This window comes from Lutjanus erythropterus, chromosome 22 (assembly GCF_056507025.1).
Source record: "Lutjanus erythropterus isolate fLutEry1 chromosome 22, fLutEry1.hap2, whole genome shotgun sequence".
NCBI lineage: Eukaryota > Metazoa > Chordata > Actinopteri > Lutjaniformes > Lutjanidae > Lutjanus > Lutjanus erythropterus.
This window is the reverse complement of record NC_139338.1, coordinates 13,643,055-13,661,777: the sequence shown is the minus strand read 5'-3', so window position 1 is coordinate 13,661,777 and position 18,723 is coordinate 13,643,055. Positions and strand designations below refer to the sequence as shown.

General features: G+C 41.3%; 1 protein-coding gene across 7 annotated transcripts in view; it reads left to right on the top strand.

Moving 5' to 3' along the window:
- The first annotated feature begins 7,418 nt into the window (after positions 1-7,418).
- The window catches only part of dock4b (dedicator of cytokinesis 4b), a 169,673-nt gene continuing 158,368 nt past the window's right edge, over positions 7,419-18,723 (top strand). For all 7 annotated transcript variants that reach the window (XM_084710674.1, XM_084710671.1, XM_084710670.1 and 4 more), the window contains exon 1: positions 7,419-7,607. In XM_084710674.1, the coding sequence (XP_084566800.1) occupies positions 7,571-7,607 (37 nt within the window). In that variant the 5' untranslated portion in view covers positions 7,419-7,570. The remainder of the gene's footprint in view (positions 7,608-18,723) is intronic.

Here is an 18,723-nt window from a genome sequence, read left to right as displayed (position 1 = left end):
TACAACTCTCGGTGATATGAGTCAAGAGAAAGTGGCTTTGCTGACTCTGACCAAGACTGTTTCTCTGGACAGTGACAACCTGGACTGAGACACTCATCTTAACACCATTTTTATAAACAAATTTTGATATTGGACACGACCTGAGGAAATTGACGGAGAGAATGGAATGAAGGAAGTTTGAAAAATGTCCAAGAATCTTAAAAACTGTAGTGTTATTTTGAAACTATTCAGCAGTGATATAAGTAGTTGTGATTTGTAGTATGTCAGCTAAATACGAGAGGAAGAAGAAGAAGAAGAAGGAGAAGAAGAAGTAGAGCATATGTAAAGACAATTTAAGATGAGCTTCTCTGCTCATAATTAAAACAGCTATACACACTGGGACTATACAAGATCTGTACTTGCTAGTGTTTACCATATAGTCAAGAACCCAAGATGATCATGGACTATAGACTCTTAGAAATAGGAGTTCCAAAAGGATTCTTCCTGAGGGGCTGAGGTTCTACACACCATTTGCTCCTGAAAACCCCCTTTTTTTGAAGAAAAGGTTCATCAAGGGTTCTTTGTAAGACTAAGGGTTCCATTAAGAACCATTTTTTGGAAGAAACAGTTTTTCAAGTATAGTTGAAATTCCAGAGGCTTTGCACCATAATATGAAAAGGTCCTCAGTAGAACCCCATATGTGACATCCAGATAAAACTCTTGGAATACAAAAGGTTTCTTGGTAGGATGCTGTGGTGGGTTCTAAATAAAACCCTGGTGATATGACAGAGTTTGCAGAACAACCTTCAGAGTGGGTTCTATGTGAAACCCTTTGAATATAAAAAGGTTCTCTGTACAAACCCTTGCATGGGTTCTACATAAAACTCTTGGATATAAAAGGGTTTGCAGTAGAGCACCCTGGATGGGTTTTTGATGAAACCCCTGGAAAATAAAAGGCTCTTGGTAGAACACCCTGGGTGTATTCTTGTTAGCACCCAAGGGTTTTGGATAGAACCCCCACAGAGAGTTCTGGGTAGAACCATTGCACCATAGAAAGGTTCTCCTTTGGAACCTCTCACATAGACCTTTTCCACCAACATGGAACTGGCCCCATTCTGGTTCAAGAACCTTATTCTGAACCATTTTGAGCATTTCAACCAAAAATAAACTGGTTCAGAACCTGAAAAGTTACAGCAGGTTTTCTTTGGGAACCAGAGGGGGCGTTTTGTTCTACATCGTTCATTAGATTTGATTATAATGTTTTTGCTCAAAACTATTGGAAATGTGGGCTGTTTCACCATATAACACCAAAACTCCGAGATCTTGAACAGAACTGGCTCATCCGGGAACCAAAAAACGTTCTTCTATGTAGACAAAGCAAAGAATCCTTTATGATTCCAGTTGTCGTCTTTATTTCTAAAAGTGGAAGCGTAGGATCACTCACATCAAACAGCGCAGTGGAACAAGTGTTTAAATAAAAAAAATGCCTTGATTGTTACCACAGTGCCAAATGACCACATCATAAATTGTGTGGCTGGCTGGAGACCTTGTCCGCTCAGAGGCTTCCTGGAGGCAACGACCACTTCACAGGCTAAAGCAGATAACAGATGACTGAGCTCCTCCTTTTAACTTCACTTGTTGCTATCTTGAAAAAAGATCAGGGTTCAGATCTCCTGGGCATCAAAGATCTTTGGGAGTATGCTGAAAACTGAAACACTTTGTGCCTGAAGGAGCAAGGATTTCTTTTCAAAGGTTGAAAGCAGCTGGAAAGAAGCATTAGCCGAATATAAAAAATAACGTATCTCGTACCTTGTTGATGGTAAACGTTTTGGGTGTATCAGAGAAGCGGTTAAAGTAGATCAGAGATAACATGGGGGGAAACACTGTACTTTTCGGTCTTTTGATTCCCACAGCGAACACTTGCAGGTGACAGGATCCATTCCTGTACCGCAAGTCATATTTCAACGCTTCTGAGCGCGGTTTTGCATATCAAACCAATGAAAAATCATCCATAGTGCATTCCTTGTCGGTGCTAAGGAGGGAGACGGAGGAGGTCTATTTTTACATCCAGCCAAAACAAGGTTTGAAGTGAAGGCCCAGCGGAGGGGAGGAAAAAAGTTGAGCTGATGTGCTGCGCTCATCCAGAATCTGTAAGATGTGCAGATGCTGCTCTATCATTCACGTTGTTCGGATGGAGACTATCAAGCATAACACTTAGATATCTGGCATAGTTGTCAAAAGCTCAAAAGGACTTTTAGCAGTGGTAGCAGTGAAGCTCAAAGGAGGGTAATATGGGTCAGTCGACCGCCTTGGTTCAGACTGAAATATCTCAGCAACTACTGGATGGACTGCCATGAGATTCTGGACGGACATGGTCCTTTGAGGATGAATCCTACCAGCTCTGGTGATTCTTTGACTTTTTCTGTATTGTCACGGTGACACTGACATTGAGACTGAAATTTAGTGAAATGTCTTGACAATTATTGGATGGATTGCCATTTTGTGCTAATAATTTATTGACAATGAGTCACAGCTGTAGTTTGTGTTTGATTAGCATCAGCAATTACCTAAACTAAGATAGTAAACATACCTGTTGATGTGCATGTTAGCATACTGATGTTAGCATTTAGCTAACACAGCTAATACTGTGGAATTTTGTTGTTGTTGCCAGTTAAAGTTAAGTTAAATTGTCAGTTAAAAGACACATGTTCAAGCAGGTTGTTTCCTTGTCCTAATTTGGAGGACTAGGAAACAGTTTCTCTTTGTACCCATTTTGATTTGTTTCAGATGTTTTTGTGTATGAACATGTAACAAGCACCCCCTTTTCATATTTGTGTTGGCTATATTTACACCCTTCCACTCTTTCACAGTCCTTGTTTTGTTTGTGAGTCTGTTCTTTACTGGCATCCAAGATCCACACATGTCACAGGAAGAAACTGTTCTCTCTTCAATATGTGTGAAATATGTGTTTCTAACATATGTATATGTGTGTGTATACTCGGGTGTATAGATACATGTTTGTGTGAATATGAATGGGCTTTTACGGGTGGATTATACCCTAAGAAGGCATTACGCGTGATATAGAAAGACTAATCCCTGTCAAGGCTACAGTAAACGTGCCAATACTCTAAATGTGCTGTCCAGGAAACGCGAAGTAATTAAGGCCACAATTTTTTACATGCAGATCCTTCACCAGAGGTATTGGGTTGTGAAATCTGGCCTTCATATGGTACAATGTACAGAGAGGAGTGTTTTTCTTGTAAGGCACAGCCTATTTTCCCGGCTATATTTAGAGGCCTGTTTCTACTGGAGGTGAGGATATTGCCTGCTGCGCGTGAGCTGAGGGAGGCATATGTTTTTTCCCCCATCTGACCTACACTTCCTGGTGTGAATTAAATCAAAGCCGAGAAGTGCTGAGAAGAGGTGATAGGCAGTGGTCTCTCGAGATAAGCCGGTGTCATTTTTGCTCCAACTGGCCAGCAAAGTAAATCAGCCTTGTGTAGCCTCACTTTCTGACAAGTAAACTGATTGTAGTTATAGTGGTTTGATGCCCACAGGGGGTCTGTAAGACAGGAAAAAAATGAGAGGACATGAAAGAGAAACAAGGGTTGTCCCTAAATGAAACCTGAAAGCTCTACTATGGCTTTAAAACGCATCGCTGCCCATGTCGTCTCAGATGTCCTTTGTTAGATACAACTTGTTTATCTTCCAAAAGCAATGGAGTCCCGGCTAAAGCAAGTACGAATCTCCTCCCTTCACCCAGGCCATTTTGATTCAGCATCACAGATGTTGCGTTTATTTGTAGCCACAGGCCAGAGATGAAAAGAGGACTGGTGGTTGAGTGTCGGAAATGCTGAGCAATCTTCAGAGCCCATCTGGGCTAGTGGAACGTCTGTGGCAATGACCGACTCCGTCTTCCCTTCATCACCAATTATGACGCCACGGAGGTGACATATGGCTCCCCCTGATGAAACTTGGAGCAAAGATGCAGAAATGAACGGACACTCGGAATAAGAAGACGGGGGGAAGGGGAGATGAAGAGATGAAGGGAAGGAGAGAGCACCTAAACAGAATTCTGGGCAACTGGACCTGTCCTCAGACCTCAATAATCCTTTTACAGTGAGGTCAGTGAACAGATATGTCCACTCTGATCCCTCTCCTTCCCTTTTTTCCACCTTCAGCCCCTCAGCTGCCACTTCATCATTCTCTGTCAGTCTGGGGCTTACAGTGTCACATGGTTTCACATCACAGACATAAAGGACGGTAAATTTGTCGCTATATATACTGAAGATTAGTATTTTTAGCCACACGTGTAGCGTTGTTCCAGTGATGATAATGTGGATCAGTCGATCTGTTGGGTGGTATCTCAACAACTGGAAGAACTGTCATCAAATGTTGTATTCATGGCCACCAGAGGATGAATCCCACTGATTTTGGTGATTCACAGATTTTTCATTTAGCGCCATCATCAAGTCTAATTTTTGTATTGCCCAGTACTTTGGTTTCTGACTGAAAACCTGCAGCTATGGCATTCCAGTCAGCCTCAACTGTACTTTGCATTTAGTACTTACTGACATGCTAACATGCTAAATTAAGATAGTTAAGAGGCACTGATTAATGAAATCCATGTAACCATGTGTACTCCAAATACTGCATTATGTAAATTAACATTATCTTTAGAACCTGGAAGTGTAAGGGCTGTGTCAGTAGGGAAATATATGCTCCCATTCTGTATAAAAGTCACTGTGACAAAGGTCTGACAGTAAACCACTGCATCATTTCAGTCAGGTCACATTTAGCCGTAGGCAGCCAGCAGCTCCGTCTATCTTATCTGTCCCATTCCTGTTCTCTTGTTTACCTTGCCATATTTCTTCACTTCTATCACAACGACCAAAACTGCAACGGCAGCCAAAGTTTGCGCTGTGATTCACTGATGTAGAACATAGTCTAGTTTCCACTTTCTAAAAGAGCACACTGGCTCCAATCTCCTGTCCTCGCAGGGATGAATCCATTGGGTTTCAGTCTTACTTTGCTCCCCGGCTTATGATTTATTCATATGTAGAGTAGAACATTCCGACAATCCCCCACACCCCACCCCTATACCCACAAACCCCCACCTCTCCAATCAGAAATATCGAAGGAGGCCATATGGGGATGAGGCAGCGCAATGTGGAAGCGTGCTGTAAAATTAATCCAGCTCTATTTGCTAGTCTCCTTTTTAATCAAATGTATTATTCCATGGCATTTGCTCTACATACTATATTGTTGTGTACACTGAGAGAAACAGTGTGGATAAAAAAAGGGGGTGACATGCATCCCATGATGCCCTAAGCACAGGGTATGTACTTTAACCCACAAAAGCCAGCAGCGAGCCTCGGGTAGCTTGCTTTTTCATGGCACATCCATTCATAATTCACCATGTAAACTACAAAGGTGGATGGGTAAGTGGACATGTGAACTGGTGATGAGACAGAAAGAAAAGAGGGGCACATTTGACACTTCAAAGCATTTTAATGCACCATTTGCAGCATGGGAAATGAACGCGCATTAGAATGGGTTTTTACAAAAATCCTTTGTACCCAAACACAACACCAGCTACACCCATACAGATGATGAGGGTTAGAGGGAATGAAAGAAAAAGGGGGGAGTGCTATAGATGTATTAGATGGCGAGGACAGCCGGCTCATAAAAAATGTGTGACACTGGGTGTATGTGCACATACTAATGGGCATGTGCAAACTCACTTTCTCCTGCACATACACACACTCACACAAACACTGGGAGCTCTATGTTGAAGTCTTTCATTTTTGGCTGTGGAAGTCCCTCCAGTTTTCTTCACATGTAGTAGTCGTCTCATGTATTTTTCATGCACTAGTTGTCCCAGTAGAAGGCCTAGTGTGTCCAAGAGAGGACTCTCCACTGTTGCAAGGTCGTGTTCTTCACTAATACTCTGAAATTCTGAAATTAGGAGCCTGATTTCTCTTATGAATGACTGAGTTCGTCTTTCTTTTTCTTTCTTATGTTCTTTCTAATAAGCTCACTGCTCACAAAAAGTCCAAAAACAAAAGTATTCTGTGATGTCTGTAAAGATGCTGTGGATAATGAGAGCCTCACATCCTCATTGACGTCACTGGTTTCTACTACAATTCCCAGAATGCATTTCTCTCGCTGCGCTGGCGATGCAGTTGCATTCAGGTGCGCCTCGGGACTTTCTACATCTGGTTTTGTAAATCTCAGCTGCCCCTTGCAAACTCAGGGAGTTGTGATAAAAAATAAAGAAAGAAAACAGGTTTGACAGGCTTGATGACCCCTCTATATTTGATGCAATGAAATAATGTAATGAAACAAAGTATTTTTTTTTACTAGGTTAAGGTACATGTCGATCTCAGTTAACTAAATTGGAAATAAGACATAGTGTTCTTGATAACTGTGAGGGTTAGTATAACAGAAATGTATCAAAATAGGATGAAAAACTCATTTATAAAAAAAAAAAATTAATGTGTTTTATGTAGGCTAACATTAATCCTGCTCTAACATTTTGATAAAGAAAAATAGCTTGCACTAGTGTCATATTTTCCTTTAACTTATGGCTTTGTAGTTAATCTTTTTCCATCAGTAATACTACTACTGGTAGAAAAAGATTACTGTCACCAGCTAAGTTAAGGTTAAAATGCAAGCAGTATAAAAGGCTTGTAGTCTAGGCTAATGATAGTGGTAATCTTAGCCACTAGCCTTTGATGCTAACAGCCAGCCTAATGCTTTAACCTAACTTAGGTGGCAACAGCAGTTCACTAGCCAAAGTCATATGCCTTAAGGTCAGTCTATTTCAAGTTTGAAACGTAAACAAGGTCACATATTGCTTGGTGTTATTGCTCGACCTATAAAATGATTAGGCCAGGGGTTCCCAAACTTTTCCATGCCAAGGTCCCTCCAAGCACAAGCTTTCATAACATATCTTTAAAAACCCATTGGCAGTACTGTGGCAAGTGTAAAAAAAATAACAAAACAACTAAACAATTAAAAAAAAAATACTTCTGAATATTTTTCTTTACTTTTATTAATGAAATAATAATTACAAAATCATACATTATTTTAATAATAATTTTATTCGTTTATTATTTCTATTATTTATTTTTTATATATTATTTTTTAGAAAAATAGAGGCTATTAAAAGCTTATGATACAACAAAGTGTATGCTTTCACATGTTGCTTAAACCAAGTATTTTCAGATTTTCTGTCATTTCCCTACTTTATGACATGAAGGGGTTTAGGACATGAAAGCTGCAGCAGCAGGTGATGTTTCAACTGACGCTTTTAAATACTTTGCTGCTCATTTATTTTTTTATTTCGAAGCCGTTCAAGACCTCGCAGTCGCCACATTTCCGACAGCACGTGAAGGGGCACGTCTCTTTACCACTACGAGAAGCAGCAGCGACAGCGGCAGCAGCGCTTTCTCTCCCTGTAACCTAAACAATGACTCCTACTACACAGCGGAGGAAAGCACGCCAGTAGAATGCGTTACACAGCACCAAAACCCTGCTTCATCTCGCTGCTATTCCGACCACTCACTTAAATGTGCCCACCGTAAACATGTGGATACCTACGGAACATGAAAAATACGGCGTCGGTAAGTTTATTGCCTTTTATTTCTCTCTGTTTTTCCAACTGCCTGTCCTCTGCGTTCACTCACGTTCAGTTGTAGGGCATGTGTGAACTGGCTCCGTTAATGATGATTTCCAGCTCTGCGGTGTGTTATATTGAGTGTTTTTTTTTTCTTTACATAAGGCAGCATCTCTTTCAAACAGCCCGTGATGAGAGAGGCTGGTTTTCATCAGACTGGCTGCCACATTGCAAAGCATAGGGTTGTCGCTCTGACCCCCCATGGTTTGCCAAATCAACAGCCACATTTTGATTTTTTTTTACCCCCTCCTCTCTGCTCTCCCTTTGCCCTATTTCCCCTTGCATTGTCCGGGAATAAACTAGTGTGGCATCTTGACTCAGAGGTGCTTTTGTATTTGTTGCACTGTGTCTGTTTGAATGGGGGGTAAATCAGCTGCTTACCAGTCAGTCGCCGCACTACAGTATATCTGTCTAATTCGCCCAATTCTTCGAAAGAAAACACAAATTTGAGGGTTTGTTGTGGTGCATCTGAGATTCAGATTGCTGTTAGACCCCTGCGAGCCAGAGATGTGTGTATCCTTCAGTGCATTGTTCCAGGCTGTCTGGATCAAACACTGAAGTGAGACAAACAAGCGACAACAAGGGAAAGCGATGCCAAATGTAGGGGAGAAAACAAAAAATCCCACACAGACTTTGTCCTGTTGGTGTGTTAGGAATCTTTGCCTGTCTGTGTACCCGCATTAAAAAAAAAAGAGAGAGGGGTCTCATTGAGATGCGGCCGCTGAGAGGCGGCTTAAATGTCTCATAATTATATTCCCCAGAGATGCTGGTGTGCTCTGTGTGTGTGATGCTCTGGTCCCTACATGATCCCACAGCCTCCATGAAAACGAGCCAATAATCATTTTGTAATTCTCTGCAAGGAGGATGCCAGGAAAAAGTGGCCAGTAAAAACCTCTTAAAACTACTGTAACTGTGATATGATAAGAGATCTTCCCTTATTGTGCTTTTTTTTTTTTTTTTTGTATATAGCCTATCTGGTTGCATAAGGCTCCTGGGCTCTTGTAAATGTTGCTTACTCTCCAAAAAACTCCTGACCTGAAATCAGTGAAGCACAGTGAACCAGAAACAGCCTTTGGCCTCTCCGTGTCTCACTCAGCGGTCACTTGCCTAAATTTCCCCCTGGTACCTTCTTTGTCCATGTAAGTGCTAAAGACCTGACCTTAGTCACTGAGCAGTTATGTTATTTGCGATTATTAGTCGCAGACCCCCCAGTGTAAAATTTGGCCCTCATTTCCCATCATGCCTAGTTCTGCACTGAGCATTTTCTTCAGTTTGCTATTTTATGTTACAAAATGCAAATATTGGTTTTTGTATCTGTCCAGAACATGCTGGCAGTTGTTTATAGTATGAATCATTGGTTTTCAACAGGGGGTCTGGGACCCCTAGAGGGTCCTCAGAGTTACTGCAGGGGTTGACTTTTTTTTTTCTTTTCAAAAATTGCTATATGTCTGAAAGTATATGTTAAGAAGCATATGATTTACACAGATTTGACAAAAGGCTACCCATGAATCTGTGTGCAATAATGTGAGTTAACTAGTTTGCTTTTAGCAGGTTAGCTAACTATGTAATGTTCAAAAGATTTTGGCCATTTAATGGCATTATTATCCCAAGTGATGTACTGATGTACTCCGCTACAGATCTCCAGTGAAAGCTTGGAGGGTGAGGCTAGCCCAGCTAACATTAGCCATGCTACAACTGCTGCTGACCTAGCAGCTTAGCAGCAAGGGGTAAGAGCAAATGAAGGAGGACTCAAAAATATTGAATGCAATATATGTGGTAGGGGGTCCCTGCTCTGACTCCGATCAGCTAAGGGGTCCATGGCCTGAAAAACATTGAAGACCCCTATTTTATGAACTGTTAGTGAAGTGGCTGGTACAGCTCTCATTCTACGCTTCTTGCCCCAATATATTATTTTTTTTAATTCTTCACAATCATTTTGGCGACCCTCAGAATTTACCTCTTGACCCCCTTGGGGGTCCCGACCCCCATGTTGAGAACCTTCACTGTAAATCCCAATTCATCCATGATGCAAAATGAAGTGTCATTGTCATCGTCGTTTGGGGCTGTCAAAATGACATGAAAACTTTATATCCATTTGACACAAACGCATTCCTTAAGAGATTGACTTAATTTTGATATGTTAAGTCACAAGTTTTCATTTTTGAGTTCATTTTTCTTTATTTATTAGGCCAACATAGCCGAATTAGTTCAGGGCAAATTAACAACGCATATATTTTGCACTTAGCATATATTTTGACAGTTGCACTAACTAAAATTTGTTGTAAAATATGCATTCTTGTTTAAGAAAATTAATAATTTGTGTTCACTTAACATAAGCCAAGTGATAAGGCCATAGCTTCCATATGTTGATACACCAGAACAGATTTATTTCTGAAACCCCACCCCCTCGTCAAAGTTCACATGGCTGAATAAAAGGAAGACATTTATTCTGAAGGCTAAATGCTCGCCATTGTCCCCAACCTGCTAGTGGGGGCCCTGTTAATTGGATTAAGGCGGCTCTTTATCCCATTTTTTTCTCAATAACAGCAATAAGACTCATTTAATTGGCTGTGATTTATTTTTTAAGACATGTTTTGGCAGCAGTGCACTTCCTTGTGGCCGGGTCGTTCTGAGGCAGGAACTGAGATGTTTTCCTGTTGTGAAATTTAACTTTCATGACACACGCACATGCACACATGAAGACGTAACTTCAACATGCCAGATTCGGCAGGTTTTGTGTTTTTTCAGTCTTAAGTTCAAAGAGGTTGACGTGCTCTTGCTCTTCGGTTTTGTTTGCACTGTATATTCCTTATTAGTGTCTAGAGAGAAAGCAATTCATTCTGTTTAAGTGGATCAATGGAGATTTTACAGAGACTATTGAGTGCTTTAAAGGTCTAGTCTGTAACATTTAGTGGGATTTATTGGCAGAATATAGCAGAAATTGAATAGAATATTCATAAGCATGTTTTCATTGGTGTATAATTACCTGAAAATGAGAATTGTTGTGTTTTTGTTGTCTTTTTACGAGCCCTCTCCAGAGGATGCAGAGGCTTCCATATCATGACGTATTTCTGAGTTTGACAGAGTAGGCAGGCGTGATATAAACGTTTAAAGGGGTACGTGTCCTAACCTGATGTACCTTGCTGTTGGTAGGTAGCTAACTAATGAACCTTAGCGCTAAACATTGGATGATTGAATAACAAGTGGATGGGCGCCCCTATAGCTCAGTCGGTAGGGCGTGCGCACCATGTATTGAGGCTGTTAGTCCTCTGCAGCGGCCGCTGGTTCGAATCCCGCCTGCGGCTCGTTTGCTGCATGTCATCCCCTGTCTCTTCACCCCCCTTTCCTGTCATACCTTCAGCTGTCACTGTCAATAAAGGCAAAAATGCCAAAAAAATAACCTTAAAAAAAAAAAGAATAACAAGTGGATGACATGATGTTGTTGGTTGAAACTGGTTATTCTGTTCTACAGGAAGAAAACATGACTGGATTATTATATAAGAATAAAAATACTTTGTTTTTTGGAATATATTGAAAATAGGTGCACAATATGACTGGATATCTCATCTAAAAGGCTTAAAAAGGCATTTTTATTCAAGACTAACTATAAATCTCAACACAAAACCTTCCTAGTAGCCGTGCATAAATAATTTAACGTTCATATGTTTGTGGTTTAGCGTGGTTATTGCAAATGTTATTACATGTGACTACAAGGATCAGCTGCTCACTGATTTTGGCGGTGAAAAGGATAACAAAATGTTTATCTTTGTTGCAAAATACCCTCACACCAGTAATGGACATTGATCCCCAGATGCAATCTCATCCTAAATTATTAATGCGAGGAGGAACAGCTGTTGCCTTTCCACAGGTACCCAGAACTTCCTGAAAACGCTTCCTGAAATGGCACTGAGCTAAATCACACCTCAGTAGAATTCCCATCATTGATCCACGTCTATTTTTTACTTTTTGGCTCAATCCTGTTGGGTCTTTCATGAATATCCATGCCGGAGAATTGCTGTGATATCTAAATATTGATACAAGCAAGTCCCTGCCTCAGCCATTTTAAATGTGATCTCCTCCAGGTGCTTTCAGTGAACATTTTATCCCCTTTTGACAGGGAGGCCGGCCAACTAAAGGGGCTTGGAAATCCTTGGATCCTTGCAGCCGGGAACATTTGATCTCGGGCCAAATCGAGATGAGATCAGAATGTCTCGCTGTCTAATTGGAAGGTTGCGGCGTTTGATGTCGATTCGCCTTACTAGCGAAGCGAGGCCCTGGGAGGATGGGGGCCACTGCCATTGATGAAATATGAATGGACTCTCGGCGAGTTGATGTTAAGGCGCCCATTAGCCCACCAGTGGAGTGATTACTGGTTCTTAACCTGAAGCAAAAAGGTTGGAAGATTGATGAGATGATGTTAATATCTGACTCCTAAATGGTCTTGGGATATGGAGACATTAGATTGAGCCAAGAGGGAGAATATCAAAATCGTGTTTTTGAACACAAAGACGGGTTAGGTTGGCAGTAAAAATGATGAGATCAGGTGACAGAGGATAATAGGAGGCACGGAGTTGAGGTAACTGAATCTTGGATGACAGACGTACCCAATAATATCTTTTCAATAGGGTTGGGGATAATTCACATTTGAACTGATATGGAGTTCATTACTGGAACGATTTTTCACTACTTTCCATAATAACAGCTTAATAAAAGCTTTTAGCTTTTAGATGTACCGTATTTTGGATTTGGTTTGATGGGTTGTTCTCACCAACTTTGAATTTTGCCTTACAAAATTGCAGAGGGTGTTGTCTGCGCCAGGATTTGAAAAGTGTAACCACACTTGCACCGCATTCAGTTCGCTATGGCCCTGACTCACTGGGCCCTTTTCTACCACTTTCCTCTGGTTCTTGAAGTTCCGGTCAACATTTGTGGAACTTTGTGCTATCTAGTGAACCGGCCACTTTGTTTCCCAAGACAATCTTGCTACTTTTTGGCTCTTGCTGGGAACCGACATTTGAGGTTCTGAACCGATTGTGTGGAACAAGCTGCATGAGTGAAACTGCTCTCCCCTTTTCTCTCTTTCTTGTTATTCTTCAGTCTGACTCACTGGATGGACACTGTGGGCGCCATTGATTACTTGGCTTCAGCCGGCATGGCGGTATCCACCATCTAACCTCCAAGATAGCAACCTACATGCTGAAAATGCCAAATTAGCACCTGGTTCCAATGTAAACAAGCTAGCAGCTATTATTTTTTTTTTCTGTGGATTTAGACATTATAATGCCAGGGCTTGCCTCCTTTCATGCAAATGTTCCACCAAAACAAGTTTCCCCCCGGTGCTATTTTGCAGGGAAACCGGTTGCTGCATCCAGGGCTTAGCTTCGCACAGGATACTTGCAAGTGATTTAGAGAAATAAAAACAAGGCAGGGCTTTTTTTCCTTTTATAGTAGAATATCAATATGTGGAGCCAAACCTTTTTGCAGCACTGAGTGCTGTGGAAAGGTCTGGCTATGGGAGACTCACCCAGATGTGCTTCCAGGTGCCAAAATTTGGCACGGATTGAATTCACACGAATTACTCAATGTAATGTGGTACTTGGTAGTATCAACGCAATTCAGTTTGTACCTTTAAAAGTACTGAATTCAGTACCCAAACGTAATGATGAATAATAAGTCACAAATGTCAGTAATGACAAACACGCTTTGACTTCTTCACTGCCTGCAGAACACACTTGAGGCTGCATTCTGTCATATTTGGAGTAGACGTACAGTTAATGCTGTAGACAGACAGAGAGTGAGTCCCTTCTCCTCATTAAGGCCCTTTGATACAACCAATCAAGCATGTCATTGCTCATCATAATTTAGACACATAATTAAACCATTTTAACGAGCGGTTTTGCGTCCGCGGCCGTGCAAGTTCTCCACCGACGGCTGGAGAGACTGGATTTAGCATGTTCCTCGAGTGCTGTGGACAAATCAAATAGTAGAACGAGATAAAGATGGAGTGCAGATTGAAGGTTCCTGCTCGAGGCCTGGCTGCGATGGAGGCACAGGGTCGGGGCCGGTGTCAGGCCTGAGGGTTTCCTGCTCCCTCTCACGGCCGACATCGCTCGTTCCTCCCTTGGGGGGATGTCGCTGTGGTTGATGGGGGGTGGAGGAGGGTGCTGGCGCGTGTCAGGGGTGGACTCATTGTCGGGGTGTCCGCCTTGCCCTGTTACCCCCAAACTCACCCCTCCTCCCTCCCACTCCACAGGGGATTAGCAGGTTGTTTTGGAGGGGCGGCCCTGAGGCCCATTCCACCATTATACCCATGATTCTCTAATGCAGCAAGCCCCAGGGCGACGTATGGGAGAGGACGGGGGGGAGGAGGCGTGGTGAGGTGAAGCCTACCAGCTTGTAATTGCTTCCTCGCCCGCCGCCTCGTCTCCATCTGCAGAGATAGCACCCCTTCTCCTCCACACATTTGCAATCATTCAACACTGGAGGACACCGTAGGAGGCTCCCCTGTGAACTGAACAGATGCAGAAAATGAGAAAAAAATAGAGAAGAGAGTTAACCACCCAGCCCACTTCTTCTACACACAATCTGTCCCCTGGTGTGTGCATGTAAGGGTTAAATAAATCTAAATGGACATGTGACATATGACGGGCTCGGAGAGCGTTTTATTCATTACTGATTCACCCTGACAATAATAGGCTCTGTAGCACACAAACATGGCCTGAGACGTGAGGACAGAGTTGGAGAAATGCCACCCCTGGTTCGTTTGTGTTATTCAATTAAATCATGCTCTATTTAATATGAACCCCTCAATTATGAAAGAAAACAACCAAACAGCACAAACATTGGCCGCTTGTTTGGACTCGCTGAACACTAGACGCGGGGAAAAAAAAGGACGCGATTATGTCATCTGGGTTGTATTTTGTGGACATGAAAATATTTTATCTCTTGTTCTGTTCGCTACCACGCACTCTGGGGAAACCCGTGTGAATCCCATTGGAGTCGGTGACACAAACAAACCAATATGCCGCAATCGTCTGTCCGCATCCATGTATAATGTGGAGACAGGCAGCTGGGGGGAGCGTGGCTGCGTTTCCACTCCAGTGGCAGCCTGGGGTGAACGCTGCAGGGAGGTGATGCTTCTGCTCTGAGATGGCCCAGTGATTTCCAGTTTACCAGAATGCATATGGCCGTTATAATGGGCATTATTTCACATCGGCTTGACATGAATTATTGGTTTCAAATGTGCGTCTGTCTGGTAATTGCCCATATCCTTCTTAGAGGCTCGCTTGTTCCCTTGTGATTAATTGATTAGCCTAGTTGATTAAAAGAAGTTAATTCTGAATAGGGATGTAATAAAATATCAAATATTGTGACAAAATAAATAAAAATACCAACAATGATATTACATGGTTAATAAATTAGTTTTATTATTTTTATTTTATTTCAGAAAAGGGCTGCAACTGACTGCTGCTTTGTTTTTCATTTTGCAGTTCTGCTCTGCAAAACAGAAATGAGGTAACTACTAAAAAATTAGCTTTTTGTTTTACCATATAAAAATGAGTATAAAATTATAACAACTAGACAGCTAAAGTAACTGCTGTTGTTGAAAAGAATTGTGCAAACATAAGTCAAACATTCATTGACAGTTTTGTGCACATGCTTGGATCATGGCAGCTGCTTTTACTTTATTTTATTAACGAATGAAACATAAACATAAACACACAAGTTCAATGGAAGAACTACTTTTAGGGATCTGAACCAAAAATGCTGCACACATCAGATTTGTTAATTAATAGAGGACATTTTGCCGATTTGGCATTTTTCTTTGTTTTTTAATATTGTGATAAATATTGTATTTTGGACTTTTAATTGTGGCATCATCGTACCTTGAGTTTTTGGTAGAGCCAGACAGATGTATCGGTCACCTGATGTTATCGGTCTGATATTGTCTCAGCAAAACTATATCGGTCTAAGTCGGTATCTCTGTATATGTTTTTACAGATCATAATGCCGATGGGTTCAGTTTTTTTGCATTTGTTAGTTTTTCTTAATTCAAGTTGTTATTTATGTTTTTATTTATTTAATTTTATCTGATTATTTATAATAATTACAAATACCAGTGAAGTTTTTACTCCCTAACATCGGTATTGGCATCGGCCCCAAAAATCCAATATCTATATATTAGGGCTCTGTCTAGTTTCTGGTATCGTTACATCCCTAATCGTCAACTATTTTGATAATTAATGCAAAGTTTCAGTAATTTTTTTGAGCAGAAATACCAAAAATGGTTCACTGGTTGCTTTTCTTTGTCATATATGACAGTAAATGAAATATTGTTCTGTTTTGGACAAAATAAGAGATTTGAATACACTTGGATAATTGCAAAGTGAATTTTTAGTGATGAGATTTTCTTCCAATTCAAGATCCTGAATTTAATGTCTGGCTTTCAATTACATCTTTCTACCTTTTTGTCCAGCCTCAGTGTTATTTAGCACCGTTACAGCAGGCCTGTCGTGGCGTCGTGTGCTTGTGGTTCCCCTTCCTCGATATCAATCCTTGATCCCTTCGTGAGAGAGGTTAATGGGATATGTCCTATTAGGAATTCAGCAGCTTAACTGATCAGTGGTGCTGCTGTTGTGGAGGCGAGGGTATAGAGTGTCTATATGTGTGTGTATGTGTGAGTGTTTCTGTCATCTGTGTGGGTCGGGCGGGGGTAAAAAAATGACTGACATGCCATTTTCATAAACGAAGGGCGTCTGCCGGTGACAATCACTGTGATTGGCGGGTGAGAGTGGCTGTTTATGCGTCAGGAGACACTTGTTTTTTGTGCTCATTTGCGGCGGAAAAATGATCGCCGGGCACTGGTCCAAGCATCGGTTATGTGTGAGCCGTGGGTGTAATCCAGGCTGGCGTGTATTGACCATAAAGGAAGTGTACATTGATTGGTGTGTGCGTTTGTGTGGCTCACCCAGTGCATCGTAATGACCTCAAGCTTTCCATTTTCCCGTAAACCTCAGTTTAGAAACAGCTACCTCTCCTTAACCTCAACTTACTAAAACCAGAGTGCTTAATTCATTATTAAAATGCTGATAAAAAGGATAGTTATAGTCTGTTCAAGATAAATCTTATAGCATTAATGTATTATTGATGGCTAATAAAGTGTCAAGGCTTGCTTAAAGGACATATGCATAATTTAACAATGTGAAGAGCTAATGGTCGTGGTTGTCTCCGTCTTCAATTAACCCTGTTAATTCTTGAATATAGATTTGGCCTCTAACACGCTCATTCACACAGTCACAGTGGGGGAGGTGTAACCAGAGGAGGCTCATACAGATGGCTGAGGTCCAGTTCTTTGTTTTGGTCTGCAGTGTAATCTAATTCTCTGTGGGATGATTGACCCTCATCAGGCCAAATCTGCATTGGGGCAGTTTTTTTTTTTTTTTTTTTTTCTGCAGAGAATATTTCCTCTCTGCATCCTATCCATTTGCAGCTTCCTGATGACACTAAGGACGTGTCCATGCCAATGCAGATACATTTAGAAATTGTATATGTCCTCAGTGAAATGAAATTCTTTTAGTTTGGCAAACAACAAAATAGCTTGTTACTGCCACTATATAACAGGCTAAGTGGTGGTTGGATGCTGTTGACATGACCAGTGACATACTTAACTGTATTGGGCTCAGTCTTTTGATGGTTACGTGCACCAGCATGCATATATAGGTGCTGTCATTAATACATGTATGTGTAATGTTTTTTCCATAGCTGTGATTCCACCTGATAAACTTTCCAGAGGGACAAGGAACCTTTGGAGGAAGTTGGCACGTTTCCACCACAGGGTCCAGGGTCAAAATTAAGTTCTGTTAGTTATTTTATTCATAGATGCCACAATGACTGCTTTGTTATTACACTGGGCAAGACTGGCTTGTGACCCAGTAGGTGTAAACAGGGAAACTGCTGTTTTTCTGGATAAAAAGCTCTTTCGTGTTTACATTTCTCGGTTTATTATCTACCTTTAGCGGCCAAACAAGTTTTTCTTTCTAACCTAGCCCATGTAGATCATGAAGTCTTGAATATAAAAATGATACATGGAAATCAGTTGAGAAAGGTAGACTTTATCATCCATTTTATCCAGAAAAACGACAGCTCCCCCCTTTCCACGTATGTGCTCACAGGCCAGTCTTTCCCCATCCAATATGGCGGCGATGTCAACATGCAGTCCAAAGGTCTATGCAGCATCTACGTGAAAACGTCTAGGATTTTTATTTTTCCAAAAGTCCCAGCTCTGGGGGTAGCACTTCCCAAAAGAATAGGAACTTTCTGATGGGTTGAGTTCTCACAGCATTTTATTTCAGCAACCATTTTTAAAAAATCTGTAGCTAGTAACCAGTGGTACGACAGAAGGACCACATCCAGGCCTTAGTGGGCAGTTATGCTGTGGATGAAAACCAGAAGTTGTTGCTTTATATGGCATCATTAGTGTTATATAGTCATGTGCAAAAATGACATATTAAAAACAGCTGTCAGTTTTTCATACGCCAGTGGATTAATTTGCCTTGTATTCTCTAGTCTTTAGACTGCGGTGAAAATGGAGTCAACTATGGGCTGAGGGAAACTTTTAGTTCCTTGAAAAGTAGTTCCTGGCACTAAAAGTTCTGGGTTGAAGTGCATTTCATATTTGTGAATAGGCCTGAAGTATCCACATTTTTTTGAGTTTGTGACCGTAGCCTGACCTACACAGATTTTTTTTTTTCATAAATGAGAATTTTCTAAAATCTCTGACGCTCCTTCCACACTGCAATGCAAAGACAACGCCATTTAAAACTTTAGCTCCACTTTTGGAGTGTTTTCTAAGAGATCAGATTTCAGTTGCATAAATCGCCAGCTTAGTGTGGATGGAATACCCCAACGGATGACTAAAGATGCATTTGCGGACATGGCCTAAATTCATCTAAGTGCCAGGATACTTTTAACAAAATTGTCCCTCAGAAAGTGCTGCTCATCTCTGCTCTGCTCCTCTGGAAAGTGTCACAGTCCAGTCCGGGTCAGTGAGGACACTGTCAGGA